We start from the raw sequence: 18,796 nt of genomic DNA, 5'->3' as shown, positions 1-18,796 counted from the left end.
ACACAACAAGCTACATTATTTTTTGAGTGATCAAGATGATTCATAACGATCTTTACAATACAATTCATACCCACCAAGCTGCAATGGATAGAAACCAAAACACATCGCTTTTTAAGACGAAGAGGGACTAAAGCATGAAACGAATGTGAATCCATGTTCTGGGTCTTCCAAATCTTCACACAAGAGAAGATTCATCACCCACACACAGGAACTTATAGAGATTCGAGGATCATAAAAAAAACCCAATTCTACAAACAAACTTTTTACCAAGATTTGAAAATAATAAGCAAAGGAGAAGGACATTATCAGATACCCAAAGGTACAATTTTGAAATGCATCAGAGTCCTTACAGTCCAACAAAAATTCTAGATAAAATGACATCATTATCAGATTTAACTCTAGAATCTAACTTTACAAACGACATCAGTTTTATTCAAATCCCTAACAGAAAAGCTGATAAAAGTAATCAAACTGTGCCCGATTCTTAGCTCCCAGAGACTGATCTTCGCTTCATCTAATTCTTATGTAATTTCCCGGAGATTCACATTGTCCAAAAAAACTCGGATCTACGATCTCATCAGAGAAGATTCATCCTAGGGTTTCACTAATCGAAAATTCGACAAATTTTCATCTCTTTTTCAACATGTGAAAAAAATCATTGGTAACATATATGATTAGAATTAATGCATAATGGAATGGATTCAGAAATTTCACAAAAATAGTTTTGTTTTTCAAACCGTTGAGAATTAATGCATAACCAGATTTACAAAAAGACAGTACATCTAATCCCGACCAGAACAAGAACCCTAACATTTCCGAGTCAATTTCGAACGAAGACAGAGACAAGAGGAATGTTTCGGTGCTAACATCCGTCTTCATTTTCGGTGGACGCACCAATCTCCTTGATCCACGTGGATTTGCGCCATCACAATTTAAGGAATCGGGCAAGCTGTGAAGGGTTGACGATACCGGGCAAGTGGGTCCCATCTGCCCGGAGGGTATTAGCGACCTCCTCATATCTCCTCCGCTTATGGTCACTCGGTTCGATGCCATGGCTCGGCTTAGTTTTTCTCGACTCGGTAGATTGGGCCGGATATGGGCCGGCTTGGGCTCGAGCCGGATTCCACTGCTCTCCGAAGAGTGTGCCTTTGTTGAGAAACTCGTGAGCCAAATAACCGGCGAGGAGCTGGTTCGAACTGGCCGGCTCGGCTACAACGGCGGCGACAGTTGTCTGAGCGACGGATTCAGTTTTCTTAAGGATAGATTTAATTGGCGGCGGTGGCGGATTTGTCACGGCGGATTTACCGGCGACGACGCCGGAGATAACTCGTTTGTCTGATGTCAGCACACGGCGTGGGGGAAGACGCATTGTTTTGGTATTCATGGCGGTTTTTTATTTGATGCATGCCACGTCAGCAATATGTAATTTTGGGGGAAAATTACTGCGGTTGAACAGTAATTTTGAAGTAACCGGATAAGAAAATAATTTAACCAGAGAAAATTTTATATTTATCTTTTTTATTTAATAAATAATAAAATTAGAACCGGGAGAGAGAGAGAGAGAGAGAGAGAGAGAGAGAGAGAGAGAGAGAGAGAGAGAGAGAGAGAGAGAGAGAGAGAGAGAGAGAGAGAGAGAGAGAGAGAGAGAGAGAGAGGAAGAAAGAAAGAGAATAAGAATGGCAGGACAAAAGATCTGAGTAGGGGCGACAATATATAGAGATAAGAGCCCTAAACTACCCCTCTAGGTTCAATCAAATTACACATATGCCATTTTGGTTAATGACTTTGACACCCTTCCTCTTCTAATTTGGGTTACCAATGGAACAAGTAACGCAAACATTAATTTTGGGTAGAGAAAAAGGAATCTCCTCTTTTGGATTTTTATCTATTTAAACGCATGCATTGATTTAAGATAATTAATTATATTAACTGACATATAAAGTATATCTATTTTATTAAAATAAATATGGTAAAACACTGAAAATATGTTTGACTGATTTCATATATATTTTTATAAAGTTTAGCATGTTTTACCAGTATTTCATAAGAATATATTTTCTTTCTTACCACATCTTTTAGTTTTTTTTTGTTTAATTATTATTTTCACTTCAGTATGTATAACAAATTTATAAGACATATATTAAGCACGATGTGGCTTCATGTGAACCGATAGACACCTTTTATGTGAACCAATATGCAGAACCTTAGTCTAATTTAATAAAAAAGGCTTTTCTAATTAATTAAACTGGCTTCATTTGTCTTTATATTTTATTATATTGCTAAGATGTCAAAATTTGAAGTTTGACTATACGGAAAATCGAGTAATCCGAGAATAGTTTCTTCTAAAGTATATAGGTTTCTTAAAATATTATGTGTGTGATTGGTAACTAGTGAAAGTATTGAGAGTAAGGTTGACTGCCTATAACCCCCTGTAAATACAACCACCCTAGCTATTCCCACCCATACTATTTACCTCTTGAGAAAACCACCCTAATATTTATATCTCTTCAAATATCCCCCCATTCTTTTTAACTCTGCCCAGATCCCCATCTCTAATCAGATCCGAAAACACAATTGCAAAATTAATAAACTGCGTTTTGTAAACAAATTATCCATTATCATGATCCGACCCGACCCTACAAAACAGACCCTACGAAATCGATTGGGGGAAAACTCAAAATTAGGTTCGTGTGTTTTCAGGTCTCGACACAGAGACGACGAAGAGAACAAAGGGACATAGATCAGTTCGGGTTCTTCTTCAATGCGAAGAGGACAGAGAGAGAAGAAGGAGAAGAAGAATAACAATGGAAAAGAGCATAGAGTACGTACATGTTACAGAGAAACGTAACAAAGAAGACATGAACAGTAAACTATGTAACGATCTTCTCAACAGCTCTTCGCTATATTTTCCTGTAACAGTACAGAGGATAGAGAGACAGCGACGGAAGGTGCCATGGACGAAACAGAGGCACAAAGAGACGAGTTTTGAGTCTAAGCTCTCTTTATTTTGTATTATTGGCTTTGAAATTCTCTTAGACTTGGTGTTGTTTTGTGTTAAAAGTCTTTGAAACCAGGAAACCTGATTTTTAAAGTTTACGTTCTTTATCTTGAAATGCATTAACCATAACTCATGTTTTAAACATAACTACACATATATACGTATATAAAAATCGGAAAAAGTCATACCCATGTTAAACATAAACACAACAAACATAACAATCAGACAATGTAACAAAGTGTTTCAAAAAAAAAAAACAATCAGACAATGTAGAACTCTTGTTTTAAACAAAAACACAAACATAACAATCAAACAAAGTCAAACTCATGTCTTAAGCATTTCCTAGCAGAAGAAAGATTTAGAAAAATAGTGGTGTAACGTCTTCTTCATCTTAGGGTTCTTCTTAAGATCCTCTCTGTAATTGGGATTTGTTCCATTTTGATGAAACAAATTAAACGATTATCTTTATTGTTTCACCGGATTCCATAGTTTTACTGTTCTCGTCTTTTTCTTTACGTTTCTCTGTAACACGTAAAATGTACTCTCTGCTCTCTTCCATTTTTTCTCTGTAACATGAAAACACACGAACCTTAATTTTGAGTTTCCCCCAAATCGATTTCGTTTTTTAAAGTTAAGTCGGGTCTGTTTTGTATGGTCGGATCGGATCATGATTAATGGATAATCTATTTACAAAACGCGATTTATTAATTTTTAATTGCATTTTCGGATCTGATTAGAGATGGGGATCTGGGCAGAGTTAAAAAGAATGGGGGATATTTGAAGAGAATTAAATATCTGGGTGGTTTTCTCAAGAGGCAAATAGTATGGGTGGGAATAGATAGGGTTGTTGTCTTTACAGGGGGTTTTAGGCAGTCAACCCAAATAAAATAGAGTAGATAGAAGAAAAAAAATTGTGTTCAAAAAAAAAAAAGATAGAACAAAAAATATAGAACAAAAAAAAGTGGCATGATAAAAGTAGAGAAAGTAACAGTGAAGGATAAAAGTAAGTCATTTCCTCTTTTCAGTACAGGTTGACAAATTTTTGTTTTGCTTGATTGGTGAAAATGTGAGCTAAATATGGAGTAAATGTTTTCTCGCCAAATTTTTTATTCTATTAGTGCTATTCAGTTAGAACCTATAAATACAAATTAGACTTTGACCTACATATTTTAAAATAATTATGGATATTTTTTCAATAATATGTATTGCATCTTGATAAACAAATCAATTCTATATGGTAAATAAGTTATTTTTATTCAACACTTATCTTCACATGGATCATTTATATATATTATACTTTGTATGAGTTGATCTAATCAATTACTACGTATATTAATATATTTATTTTACTAAAACCAATTTTCGGCATAAATAATTTATATTTATGCAAATGAATATGTTTCACAATTTTATGCAAAATTATTAACTTTAATTTTTTTGGTATTCTTATAGTTCAAATATAGTTGTGTAGATGATATATATATATGAAAAATTAACTTTAATATTTTTATAAACATTTAACATGATTATATATTTATATTATAACATCGTATATAGTGGAAACACTTGTTTTTTAAGAACAGATGAGAATAAATTTAAAGTGTATTTTTTAATAGAGAAGATTAATAGATAAAGCTTCAATTCAATGGCGTTAGATAAAGAAAAAGGTGAATCTTTTTCCGGAGAAAAGAATGTCAAAAACTCTGGTGGCCACACACCGTGTTAATTTGAATTAACAGCGAATTCGAACTCGGATTTTTTGGAGATCTACGGAACGCCTTGTGCCACCCGATCACTGATTTATGGTTCGTTAGATAAAAATTGAGATTGTATCACAAATTTTCTATACAATATGAAATTGTTAAGTCTCATATAGTTTTGTATAGATACTTACAATATCCAAAAGAAGGAAAGAAGCCCGTGATTTGTATTGAAACTATGTGCATGATTGGTAACAGTTGCAGCAAATAAAAAAGAATTATTCTATAAATAAAATAACATTTTATTTGATATTACGTCCAATAAATAATTTGTATCTAACAGTAACTATTTATTAATAATAGGTTTTTATAAACTAATATATTTTATTAAGGGCGGCAAATCTAATTAATCATGTGAACCACTATTAGAATTGGATTTGTTAAATTCATATATATATTTTTTTAAGGAAGTGAAAATTATCAAAAGTCTGGCGGTAAGTCATACGTCTAAACAGTATAAACAAAATATATATGCTTAGCATTTTAAAGATAGTATACTATATATATATAATATTTTCAAACTAGTATTGGTCCGAACTAATTACATCTCTTCCCCCCCCCCCCCCCCCCCCCCCCCCCCCCCCCCCCCCCCCCCCCCCCCCCCCCCCCCCATAGTTCCATTTTTAATATGTTTACATTTTAAAGATCTCCTTAATCTATTACATATGATTCATTTAAGGGCAATTGTCAATAATAGCACCTTTTGAAGTTTATGTCTCAAAAATAGCACTAGAAGGAGAAAGTCACAAAAATGACATTTATTAAAAGGTAAAATATCTCTAATATCTTTGGTTTAAAATTAAATAAACAAACAAAAATAAATAAAAATAAAATAAAAATAAAAATAAAAAAATGAAAAAAATAAATTATTTTTATAGTTTCAGATTATATGTTTTCAGATTCGAAATTTTTATAATTTTTTTTTGAAATTTTTTTTTCGAATTTTTTTTTTATTTTTTTTCAAATTTTCTTTTTATAATTTAAAAATACTTTTTGAAATTGTTTTTAAAATTTTTATTTTTTATTTTAGTATTTATTTTTATAAAATTTTAAACCCTAATTCCAAAACCCTACCCCTTAACTCTAAATCCTAAGGTTTGGATTAATTAACCCAATGGATATAAGTGTATATTTACCTCTTTAATGAAACTTATTTTTGTGACTTTGAGCCTTGAGTGCTACTTTGGGAACAAAAACTTGGTTTGGTGCTATTGTAGTCTTTTTCTCTTCATTTAAACAAAAATACAATAACTCTTTTTTAAATGAAATATTTGAAAATGAAATCATAAATATAATTTTATATTTTCTTCTTCAAATTCGAGAACCTATTATTTTATTTGTTCTAACTGTTAGGTTTTATGTTTTTTTTTTCATTTTTGCTTGTCTTATTGTTTTTAAAGTTCTATGGTTTTCACAAATTTTCATTTCCCTTTCTCCTTTTCATTGAATTTTCTACCGCTTTATTTAGATGATTTTGAAAACAAAAGGTTCATTTTATTTATTTTTGCAAAATATCTTTTCATTTTTTCAGTAATAACTAAAACACTTATTTTAGTCTATATACATTTTTATCATAAATATTGTGAGATAAATTAACCATTCTTTTATTTTTCCCTATCATACACTTTTGTTTGATATGTTTCTATTTATTATTGTATAATTTTATATTTATTGTGTAATAATAAAAATAATAATTATATTTTAAATATTTTTATCATAAATCATATTTTTGTAAATATTTAAAATAGTATTTATAGTTTTAACAACAAAAATTTCTACAGCCAACAATTTAAAACAACAGAGTAAAGCAAAGATTCTTTGCTTTGTATAACTTAGTTACTTATGTATTTTATATTAAAATATCATTTAAATTAGATTTTAGTTTTTTATCATATTTATTTTTTCTAATTATAAAAATTATTTTATATATGTTAAATTTAATCGGCTGAGAAATATATATTATAATAATATTCTTCTTATAACAATTAATCGATTAGCATATTCTTATTTAAAATTTACTTCACCATGTACAATATTACATTTAGTAAAATATTAAATATGGTAAAATTAAATATAATTCAAACAAAAACAGAATAAGCAATTGGTTAAAGTGTCTGAAAGAAAATAATAGGTGATGAAAATTTTATTTTATATTTTAAATAGGAAAAACAAAATCCATTGACATAAAAATAATAATTTTAAAATAATTATATATATGTTATTACTATTTAGTCGAAACTCATATATATTTGTGTTATTATTATTATTTGAAATGAAATCATGTGTATCCATTTTAAGGGATTTACATCAGCTAAGAGGTAGCCCTGATGGGGAATAGTGGTAGAATACATAGTAATTAGCGTTCATTCTCTGGAGAGGAAAGCTATCTCTTTTTGGATACTCAGAGTGGTCGTTAGAATCACCATACATGTGATATATTAATAGGTTTCGTTGCTAGCGGGAGAGAAGCGATCTGTCCTAATTTTTCTTGAAAGTGGAAGTACGAGTATTTAAGATTTCAGGTGAGGAGTTTAGTCAGCACATTGAAGCTCTTATCTGGTAAAGTATTACGGTCGGTGATTGCGCAGGTGACGAGAATGAAGAACTCTCATCCCGATTGTTGTAAGTATATTTTACGGATTGATTCTATTTACCTTCCTCAGAGCTTTTTAATATTGATTTTAACATTTTTTTTTCTAGGTTTCGTGCCGGTCATATTCGAGGGGTTTGTAGATATTTTTATCATGATTTTCTTCTTTTTTCGAACGTCAATTTTCATCATGATTTCCCAGACCTTTGAGGCTTTCATTTATAATAGCGGGAGGCAGGTTTACGGTTTACAACGTATTAGATAGCTTTCGAATAAAACCATCACCAACCACATATCTTCCTTTAGTATGCTTATGCAAATTTTGTTCTAACAATTATAAATTAGTTGTCTGAAATAAAATCAAACTAGGTGATTCTCCCGTGCTGATACAAATATTTATTAATACAAATATTCTTCCGTGCTGATGGATATAAATATTTGTAAAATAAATATATTATAATAATTGGTTAATATCTTACTTTCAATTTTAAGCCATTATACAATTTATTATATTATGTTGCTTTAACTAGACATATGAATTTGAATATATAATATCTATTCAGTTTAGTTATGACTTGAATATATTAGATTACATCTACTTCACCTAATCTACTATAATATTGTTTTTGTTCTAAATATATTTAAATGTTTATTAATTTTGTTATTTGCATTTACGTTGGTTATTATCTTAGATTTGTAAATATGTTTTAGTAAGATTATGTATAACATGATATACACATTTTAGAGAATCATATAGAAAAATAAACTAAAGTGTTAATTGATTCAAAATTATATAAATAAATATAATATTTTGAAATCTTATGCATATTGTTTTTTTAAATAACTAAACTGTAACAATTAGTTAATATTTTATTTTTTGTTTATTTATATGTTTTGAGTCATCCCGTAATTATATATATGAAAAATAAACTATTACCATAAGAATAATATAGTTTTATATTTAATTAAACCTTTAATTTTGGATATAACAAATTCTATTAGTCTATTTACTCATTTCATGGGTATATTAAAGTTGCATATATTCTATCAAATTGTAGTATAGTCATATTTGATCTTATTAAGCCAAATCGGATTGGTCTTATTTATCTATTAGTTCAAATTTCATATTAATACATATAATATTTTTTGTTATATTTTTTCTAGGTTTCGTGGCGGTCATATTAACTTTCGTTTTTGTGAAACCATATTATATATAAATAGATTTTCTTTTTTGTTTTTGATAAATTCGTTATTAAATTTTATAAATATTTCTTTTTTATACTATATGTTATTTGAAAAATATAAAAAGGAATTTTTTTAATAATAGTAATTACATATAATATTTTTAACTAATTAATGATATATATGTAATTGATCATTGTGAAAATTAACATGAGTGCGACTCGTAGAAAAATAACTTCTCAAATAATATTAGAGATATATTGAAAAATCTATATTATTATTTTTTTCTCACCATGATCCTTCTATAGTTATTCCTTTTTAGTAAAAATGACACTATCTTTTTCAGTTTCGGCAGAAGTGCTGAAACCCTGCTTTTCAAGATTTTGTAAATACAACCACTCGAACATAAAATTTTATTCTTATCAAAAGTTTATTCTTATTAAGACCATGAAACTTAAAACCATTAACTATCCACAAAATTCTACAAAGGTAAGGGCAGGCGCATCTCATATTTCTTTTAACATTTTCATGATTCTTGCAAGTTTGCTGCGTGTACATGCAACTAATTTGTTCCTTTTTATCTATGGACACATGTACACATTTTCACACACGTACACGCTAAGAATTGGTAAAGGGTAAATTTATTAAGGCTAGAAGAACTTTCATACGAGTTACTTTTTTCTTCCTATTTTTAAACCAAAAAAGTTCTAACCAAATCGAAATCAAAATTAAACGCACTACTATAAAGCTTTTATGATGTTATCACAGAATAATAGATAACTTTTGTTAAACTCAGCTAGGATGATAGTAAAAAAAACACTCAGCTAGGATGATGAAATCAGTGTTCTTCAACCAAAATCACTGGATAAGTATTAACCCCCAATAAAAACTGTTTAGTAAATTATATATATATACATGACACCTAATTAAGAGAATTAATATCGGGGACCCAACCTCTGGATAGACTAATGTACAGTTATATTGCTTTAATCACAGAGTAACTAACGGATTTGTATAACAAATAATATTGCAAAATTATGATAGCAAATCTAAGAAATAAATTGATTTCCGGTGGTTAGGATGAGAATGATATGATCATAATGTCAATGGATTAAAAAATTAATAAAAGGAAGAATAAACACGAAAAATGCATGCCTTTAATTTACTCCTAAGTATACACAAGGGACCACTTTGAGGGACCATAACAATTTCGTATCGCAAATCCCTCATATCGAACACATGTTCAACCAAACCAATAAAACGCTTCGCACTGTGCTCTTTCTTACACCTAACATGCTGTGTCCTCTCAAAAAAGTGATTAGGATGAACTTTTCACATTAGAAGAGCGAACCACAGACCGATGCTGTCTACAAAGAACAGATTTATAAGTTCCTTCTCCAAAGTTTGAATATGAAACTTTAAACGCTCAAACTTGATAGAGCTACCGATACTGAGTACTATCTTACAACTAACTACCTTTTTATCAACCACCAAGTTTTGGATCAAAATCCTTAATCTATTTCGACTGGAGAACAAAACAGATTTATTAGAGCATGCATCAGTCAGAGCATGCATAAAAACTACCTTTTGTAACTTTGCTAGGCCTCTTTCCTAAGTTTTTTTTTTAAACTGTTTTGCAACACTTTGGAACCATCAAGCTTCAATAGCAGAATGGGATCCAAGTTAATCTTGTATCAAATGTTCATTATTCATTAATGATATTCACATTCTTACCAAAACAAAAAACAAAGAATGGATCATTGCTTGCAATGAAAGTTTACTAGAAATAGTTATACTATACCATTGCTTATAGTTGTAGTAATAGTTTTGAATAAACCGTCGCTGCGTCTAGTCTACTATAAACATTGTAACTTAGGATTTGGTAACTGGTTTGTAGTAGATGAAACCGTCATCATGATAGTTAATCTCTTTAACATGTTCTTTAATTTCGATATCAACAAGATGATCAGATCATCTCTCTCTTCTTATCCAATACTCTTTTAGCATTGTCTTGTTATGTTAGACAAAGGAAAGTTGGAAAACGTCTCAGTAGATTGTTTACTATCAGCTATATTACAGTCTCAGGATAAGCTTGATGAATCTTAGTGTTCCCACTGTTGAGGAAGTTGCAAAGGATGATAATCTTAATTTCAAGGTTTTTGCTTTTGAGGAAGTCCCAAAAGTGTATGTGATTCAGACCACTGATATATGGTTAGTGTTGTTATGTCCATTTAGAAACTTGTTGATTTTGTTCTTGTAATGTTTTTAGCTAAAAAGTATTTTACTCATTAGTTGTAATTGCAGTGACAAGAAGGCTGAGGAGAAAAACAGTAAGAGAGTGACCTTTGACTCCAAGGTAAGTAAGTACATACGAACATGTTAGAGGAGAGGACCCTCCGGTTGATGAGTTACCATCATTCAGCACCAAGCAGAAATATTCAAGAGATGAAACCTAAGAGATAGAGAACACAAGAAATAGCTGTTGACGCCAGTCTCTCAACATGGTTAACCACATCGCCGCTGGACCAGCGGATGCAGCAGCATCTCTATGGGTGCTGAAACCGCAATGTCAGACAGACAGAGAAGTAGAAATACACATCAAACTACTCAAAAAGGGTTTAAAGCTACGATCAAAGACCTATATAGGGAGTGTTAACTACAAAGGAGATAAAACAGTTTTCAGCAACGATCAAGGAATTCGCCAAGAAGAAGCCCTGAATAACCTATAATCGGAACATTCGATGGTTACTGGAACAATCATTCAATGGCCACCATATAAGGTACAAAAGAGCTTTGTGAAGTTATCTTCCTCACTTGTGTGTTGTATTTTCTTAGTAAACAAAAATCATTGTGTTATTTTGTGTATGTTGTTTGATTTGATATTCATTTTACTTGTTGTATCATTTGCAAATGTGATTGAAACTTTGGAGTTGAATTTTGTTATATCATCGTTACAAATCTTTTTTTTTTTATCACAACTTTTTTGCTCAAAATAGAACAAAGAACGCCAAAGCAATATGGCTCAAAAGACCACTGTTTCAGTAACGGACCAGTGTGTTTCGCCAAGAACAGATTGATCCGAACAACGATCATCGGATGCCAACCCATCAAACTTTTGAGAAAGGGTATAGATGAACGATTACCCAGAACGTGAAAAACAGTTTCCAACATATATAGTTAATTTAAGCTTGCTTGATACAATATTCTAAAATTAAAATGTCACGGGACAACATGTGCACTGTCATTCGAGTACATAATACAGAAATATTTCAATAGAAACTTGATCAACAAACAGTTATTTTACGAATCTTGACATAATACAGAAATATTTATTTGACATATTTTAGCTAATTTAATAGTATAATCTTGTATGTTTTAATAGTATTTAAACTTATCTTAAATAACAAACTTTTATCATAGATATTCTTATAAAAAATTATTTAACGAAATTTATATATATATATATATATATATATTTTTTTTGTTTTGATAGATGATTTGCTAATGTGTTTTTATCAAATTTGATTTTATAAATATTTGGAACTATATAATGTAAAATGATATGTTGTATGATATATGCTAACTCATTTTAATATTGATATCTAAATATTATAGGTATATTATTGAGCATAAGATAGTGTCTATAGTTATTGAATAAAAACAATAAGGTTGGGTGATAAAACAGTTAGAGAAATGTATATAGTTATTGAATAAAAATAATAACTTTTAACTGTTGATGTATATTCATTGTATATGTTTATAATGATAGTAATTTAATTTGTATTATAATCATTTTAAACTATATCAAAAAATTGAAGCATAACCAAATTATATTATCAATTTTTTTTGTTCATCACCAAATTATATTATCAATATACAAACCTTGTAATAGTTAGCAAAATTTGTAATATTATAATAGTATATCAAAAGTTGTACGATGAATAGAAGTTAAGAAGTGCATAACTAATAATTAGAAACAAATGATATAGATAAACTTTATGTAAAATTTGACAAACAAAAAAAAAGATAACGTAAGATTTGTTGTATGAAATTTGTTAGGTTAGTGGATTCCATTATCTGAGGTTATATTGAGGCTGGATTGTGTATTTAATAATAACTAGGTGTTTGGCCGCAATTTTGCGGATAACTATATTCTATAAAATATATATATTATGTTTACATTGTTATAATTTTTTAATAATAATTAAAACTTTAAAATTTTAATTTTTTATTTTAAATAGTTGGATAACAAAAAATTAAAGTATATATTTTTTAGAAGATCAGTAAAATTTAAAATAGTTCAATAACGTAAACTTTAGTCATTACAAATATTTCTCTTACAGAAAAACAATATTATAATTAATTCAGATAATTAGATGTAGAATTACTTTATATTTTATTTTAACAGGTAAAGAAACCGGGAATACTCTAGCTTTCCAAAAATAAAAAAAGTATATTTTTTTTGTGTAAGACAAATACAATGATCGGATGCTTTTATCATGAAGATATTTTGTAAATATTTTTGTGTGGACTAAAAAATAAAAAAAATTTCATATTTTTTTACCAACAAATCTAATTCTTTTATATAAGAATATATAACCATTAAATTTTCTTCAATAAAAAAACTTTAAAGTATTTTATTTAATTGTATATAAATAATTGATAAAGAAAAAGAAATTGATAAAACATATATATTATTTCTCCAATTCTACAATTAGTTACCATAAATCAATATTTGTAATATTACATGTGTTATTTAGTAATTTATATTAATTAGTTATATATTTACCTTTTATTTTTAGATCTGATTAAAATGAATTACTAATAAATGTCAATAACCAATCAAATTATAACTATTTTTTAAAACTTAGTCTATTAACAATACATAAGAAAGAATCACTTAAATGACTTCTCAATTAATATATAGTATGATTTATCTCTTTAAAACCAAGGATAAATTTGGTTAATGTAAACATGTATTAGGAAAATGGTAGTGTTTAACATAAAACTTAAATGGGTTAAACAAACCATTTCTTCATTTAAAACATACCCATTTGGTAAAAAAAAATTAAATAACGAAATATTGTTATTTTAGGCATATATACTTAATATTAATGTGAGATCCAATATTATATTAAAATAAAATATTTTCATTTGTATAAAATGTTTTAAAAATTTATTATCGTACATTTTAAAAGTTCATTATACCGCGAAATATACATCTCATTATTTTAAAATAATTTATCCTACTTACAATTGGCATTATATTTTCTATCTTTGACTTTAAGAATTGTAGAACATGTCATTTTTATTGATCTTTCTTACTCAATTTATCTCAATGGTTTAAAAATACATAAAACTAATTAGTTCACATTTATAGTAACAAAAAAAATACATGCATCTCAACAAACAAATAAAATTATATACATAAGAATATAAACAAACCAAGAACGCAACAAACATATTTTATTATTCTTTTCTCATGTTTTTATTTATGTCTCCTCTATTTTTTACTATTCAAAACAAGCATGTTAATTTTATTATAATCAAAACTATATGAATTATTTTAATAGAGTATTAACTCTAGGAAAAGCATGTGAAAAATACTTTGATTAATTTAATTTTAAATGACTTACTATATAATAATTTAAATGAATTACCATATAATCTAGTGACTTACCATATAATAATTTAATACATATGTTTATATTAATAGATGAATTAAATAACATTTCTTGATTAATATAATTCTAAATGACTTACCATATAAATTTTATGTTTTAAAATATAAAATATTTTAATCATTTCTAAAAGTGATAATTTATCTATGATATCACATTGTCATTGGAAAATGATGAGAATTTTTTAAAATTATATATTTGACTGTTTTGCATTCATTTGAAATATTTTAGAATATATATATATATATATATATATATATATATATATATATAGAGTGCATGAGTGAGTTTAATTAATATTATTAGGTTTACTTTAATTAGTTTTATGGAATCTATGATTTATTGTATTCACTACTAATATAAATATATTAAAAACCTTTTTTAAAATTTTTTTGTAGTATCATATTTATTTAAATGTATATTATCAATTTATATAATGTAATCTATGATATTTAATTGTTTCTATAAAAAAATTATATAATTCATCTATATTTAAGATATTTAATTGTATGTTTGGAAACATATATTAGATTAGGTAATTCTAGGGTTAGCTTCCATTTAAAAACTTTAATTAAATAAATAAAAAATAAAAACCATCAACCAATCAAATTATAACAATTAATTGAAAAGCTTTCTTATGAACGACACGTCAGCAGAAATCACTTAAGTGACTTCTCAATTAATATATAGTGGGATTAATATAGGATATGTCAAAAATATAGGAAATTTAAATAAATTTAATGGTCCAACTTAAACAATTTTTGAAGTATATAAAAAAGTGCTTATGTTTTAATAGTATTGATTTTACTTTATGTAACAATGAAAAATATGTAACTATTAAATATAAGAAAAAAGAATGGATAATGTGTACAATTTTTTAAGAGTCATTCTTGGGTTCACCCCCTAAGGTGAACCTCTAGGTTCACCAACCAATAGAATTTCATTATTTCAATTTCGATATCTTTTAGAAAAGGAAACAAACATTTTACCTAAGTCCACACACAACACGGATAAAGATTATTAGAAGATCAAAATAAAATATTATGGATCCGACTGGTGACCATTCTGAAAACAATAGGAACAAATAGGAAAAGAATATAAAAGAATAAAATAGCAGGAATCAAAATGAATTATTGTTTTTTTTTCAAATTTAACCATAAATTATTTTGTTCTTTATTTCTTTACAAAAAAAATGAAAGGAAAAGAGAATGATGGTGATTTTTTTAGGAACATTAAAGAATGCATTATTCGTCGTCATTTCTCGGTCATCATTCATATGTATATTCGCTATGAGGCATAATTAATTTGACTTTGGACTAGACCAGTTCTTGTTTAATAACATTCACATAATCTTTGTATAGTAGAACAAGGGAAATAAAGGATATAAATACCTTTGGTGTTTACTAACTCGTATTTACTGGTGTAGAATGGAGAAAGTATCGATCAGAAAAGAGAGTAGTTTAGCCAAAGTGTTGGGGACACTATTATCTATTGTAGGTGCACTTGTGGTTACTCTGTACCATGGTCCAGTGCTTATGTCTTTACAGTCAGATTGGGTTATTGGAGGTGGCCTTCTTGCTCTTCAGAACATTCTTTACTCCTTCTCTTACCTTGTTATGGTATACATTACATCTTCTATGCATTTCAGAATACTAGCTAATACAATCAACAAGATTTATTATATGATAACTCGAAACTAGATTTATTATATGATAACTCGAAACTCGGATATTTATAGGCACACATAATGAGTCAATATCCATCTACTATCGTTGTAACGCTCGTACACAATGTTTGCATTGTCTGTGTGTGTGCACTCGTTACTCTTTTGGTTGAGAAGGATGACTCAAAGGCATGGATGATACGATTTGACAAAACCTTGATTAGCCTTGTAGCAACGGTAACTTTTACATAAATATATATGTGACATAATATTTCATTTTAGATGTTTGTTAACTCACTCTTGTTCTTATATTTTTTCATAGGGTATTTTGAATTCAGTATACTATATTGTACATACATGGGCAGTGATTTACAAGGGACCCGTGTATTTGTCAATGTTCAAACCATTATCTATATTGATCGCAGCCGCATCAACGACCATTTTCCTCAGCGAGTCCATCTACCTTGGAATGTATAAACATTTCTTTTGCTTCCCTTTTTCTTTGGTTATGTTTTTAATCTTAGTATGCTAATCTCATCTCTCAATTTGCTTGGTTTTTGTTTCGCTATACAGTTTGATAGGAGGAATATTGATATCAGTAGGATTTTACATGGTGTTGTGGGGGAAAGCCAAGGAAGCCAAAGTGGACATATTAGGAACCATTGAGTCGTCTCCTTCACATGAGGCTCCTCTCTTGGGAAGTTAAAAGATACCAACTGTGTTTTCTTTATTCTTCTGCTAATCTCTCTATTATATATTTTTGATCTATAATGTTCTTACGTTGATTATTTATGTAATAAGAAGACCATGAATGACTTCGATTTCTGTCTCTCATAAATTCGATTATGCTTGGTTAATAACCGAAAAAGTAAATCTTTACAACTCCAACAAATTATTGTATCCTGGTCTTTGTATTGTGTTAAAGACATTTTTTGTGTAGTTGCTTAAACATCTTTATAACTTTTAACTAGAGTAACTCGATTCTTGTATTGTTCGTCATCTTGGTTTTAAATACGTGTGTTTATATGCTTTGTTCTTTTCAAAAAGTTCTGTTTGTTTTATTTCTTCTGTTGTGCTAGCTATTAGTCGAGTGGAGAAAACAAAATCTAAACATGGAACTAACTTGTCACTGATTATGAAATCTCACCAGTTTTTATAAATCTAATCATGTTATTATGACTTGTTATTATCTAAATATAGTCATGTTATGACAAAGTACATTTACCCCGTGAACCTGTCCGAATATAACTTCAAAATAACTTTTCATATAACTTGGAACTAACTTGTCATAATAACTTGTTTCAAAATATCACCAGTTTTATCTATAAGAGCTACATAAATGATTTTTATTTTTTTGAAACACTTAGCTACATAAATGATTAGATCACGATATTTGATGGTCAATGAATAAATATTAAGCATATGGACCATTGTCCAACCGATCCAAAAAGTATCTTACTGACCAAACAGTACATTTACCCCGTTAGATCAATGTTGACTGGTTTTCTTACACACGTGCTTAATGTTGAAAGTTTACTACTATTGTAGTTGGGATTATTCCTAAAGTACGCCGATATTTACGTTAGAGATCTACAATAACATGAGCCGTTGACAACTAAAATTAATTTTGAATTTTTTAAAATATTTTTTTTTTTGAAAAAATATTAAATTAATTCAAACAAAAAAACTGTTTTACGCTTTGTGTTACATTGATGTTGATTTTTTCATAAAAACAAAATAGGAATCAAACCCTATCGAGTAACAAACCAGATGGTTAGACCTCCCATGTGCGCCCTGTCACGGATAGAGGATAGCCGATTTCGTACGTTTTTGTCCACCAGTTTGATCAGCTGTCCTGGTAGCGTCGGTCTTTCTCCATGTTTCCTCTGGTTCCGTTCTCTCCATATCACATATAAAGTAACTTAAAACACATATCGCACTAGAAATATCTCGGTCTTGTCTCTGTTTTGATCCAGTAGGAGTTGCAGGACTTGTTCCCACTGATTTGTGTATTGATCAGCTAGCAGATTCTGTGTTAGGCCTTTCCAAACCTCCCCCGAGTAACTACATGCAAAGAATAGATGATTTCTTGACTCCAATGGGTCCGTGCAGAGCACACAAGAGCTAAGGTGTTGAGTGCTCCACTTCTGAGTTCTATCACCTGTTGCAAGTCTATTAAGGACTGCAAGCCAAGCCATGAAAGAATATTTTGGAGTGTTAAAAGTGAACCAGATCCTAGTGCTCCAATTCACTTTTGGTTGTGGCACTCTTGTTTGTTTCCAAGTTTCCTTGGAACTGAAATTCGATTGATACTTATCTCCTTTTTTCACAACTTAACATCATCCTGCTCCGACAGTCCTTTCTCTTTTATTTGCTGAATCTGATTCTCAATATCATTCAGAATGGTTACTCTGTGTCGTCGTCGTCGATGTGTTTTAATCACAACATCGACAATTGCATCCAATCTTACTCCCAAATCAATGCAACCTCTACTACCTGTGATATCAAATAATCTTCCATATGGTGTCCAGATATCAAACCAAAAAGAAGTGGTTTCACCATTCTGAGTCTCAGACTTTGAAAACCCTTGTGCAATGCCGCGATACTTTAAAAGTTTCTTCCATATCCAAGAGCCCCATGTGCTGTTCTCTTTCACTGACCAGAGAGACCCCTTTTGTATCAGGTAATTTTTTACCCATCTGACCCATAGAGAAGATGGAGAAGAGAGAAGCTTCCAAATAAGTTTTAAACAAGAGACTTTGTTAGCTTCAGCGATTGATTTCAATCCCAAACCCCCCTCATCCCTCGGTATGCAACAGTCCTTCCAAGCTACTTTGCCTTCTTTGTGTTCAGCTCAGGGCCAGACCAGAGAAACGCCGCACAAAGTATCTATTTCCTGAATACACTGCTTCGGCAAGCGAA

General features: G+C 29.4%; 2 protein-coding genes across 2 annotated transcripts; one reads left to right on the top strand and one right to left on the bottom strand.

Moving 5' to 3' along the window:
• Window positions 1–708: 708 nt before the first annotated feature.
• On the bottom strand, window positions 709–1,623 carry LOC125577907. The gene has a single exon (XM_048740011.1). The coding sequence runs from the start codon at window positions 1,382–1,384 to the stop codon at window positions 926–928; it is 459 nt and encodes a 152-aa protein (XP_048595968.1). The 5' UTR covers window positions 1,385–1,623; the 3' UTR covers window positions 709–925.
• Window positions 1,624–15,620: 13,997 nt separating this feature from the next.
• Window positions 15,621–17,414, top strand: LOC125577906 (WAT1-related protein At5g40210-like). The gene is made up of 4 exons (XM_048740010.1): window positions 15,621–15,830; window positions 15,950–16,111; window positions 16,197–16,345; window positions 16,448–17,414. The coding sequence occupies exons 1-4, from the start codon at window positions 15,639–15,641 to the stop codon at window positions 16,578–16,580; spliced, it is 636 nt and encodes a 211-aa protein (XP_048595967.1). The 5' UTR covers window positions 15,621–15,638; the 3' UTR covers window positions 16,581–17,414.
• The last annotated feature ends 1,382 nt before the right edge of the window (window positions 17,415–18,796 follow it).

Source organism: Brassica napus, chromosome A9 (assembly GCF_020379485.1).
Source record: "Brassica napus cultivar Da-Ae chromosome A9, Da-Ae, whole genome shotgun sequence".
Taxonomy (NCBI): Eukaryota; Viridiplantae; Streptophyta; class Magnoliopsida; order Brassicales; family Brassicaceae; genus Brassica; species Brassica napus.
The sequence above is the reverse complement of the archived record's forward strand: the minus strand, read 5'-3'. Positions and strand labels throughout refer to the sequence as shown.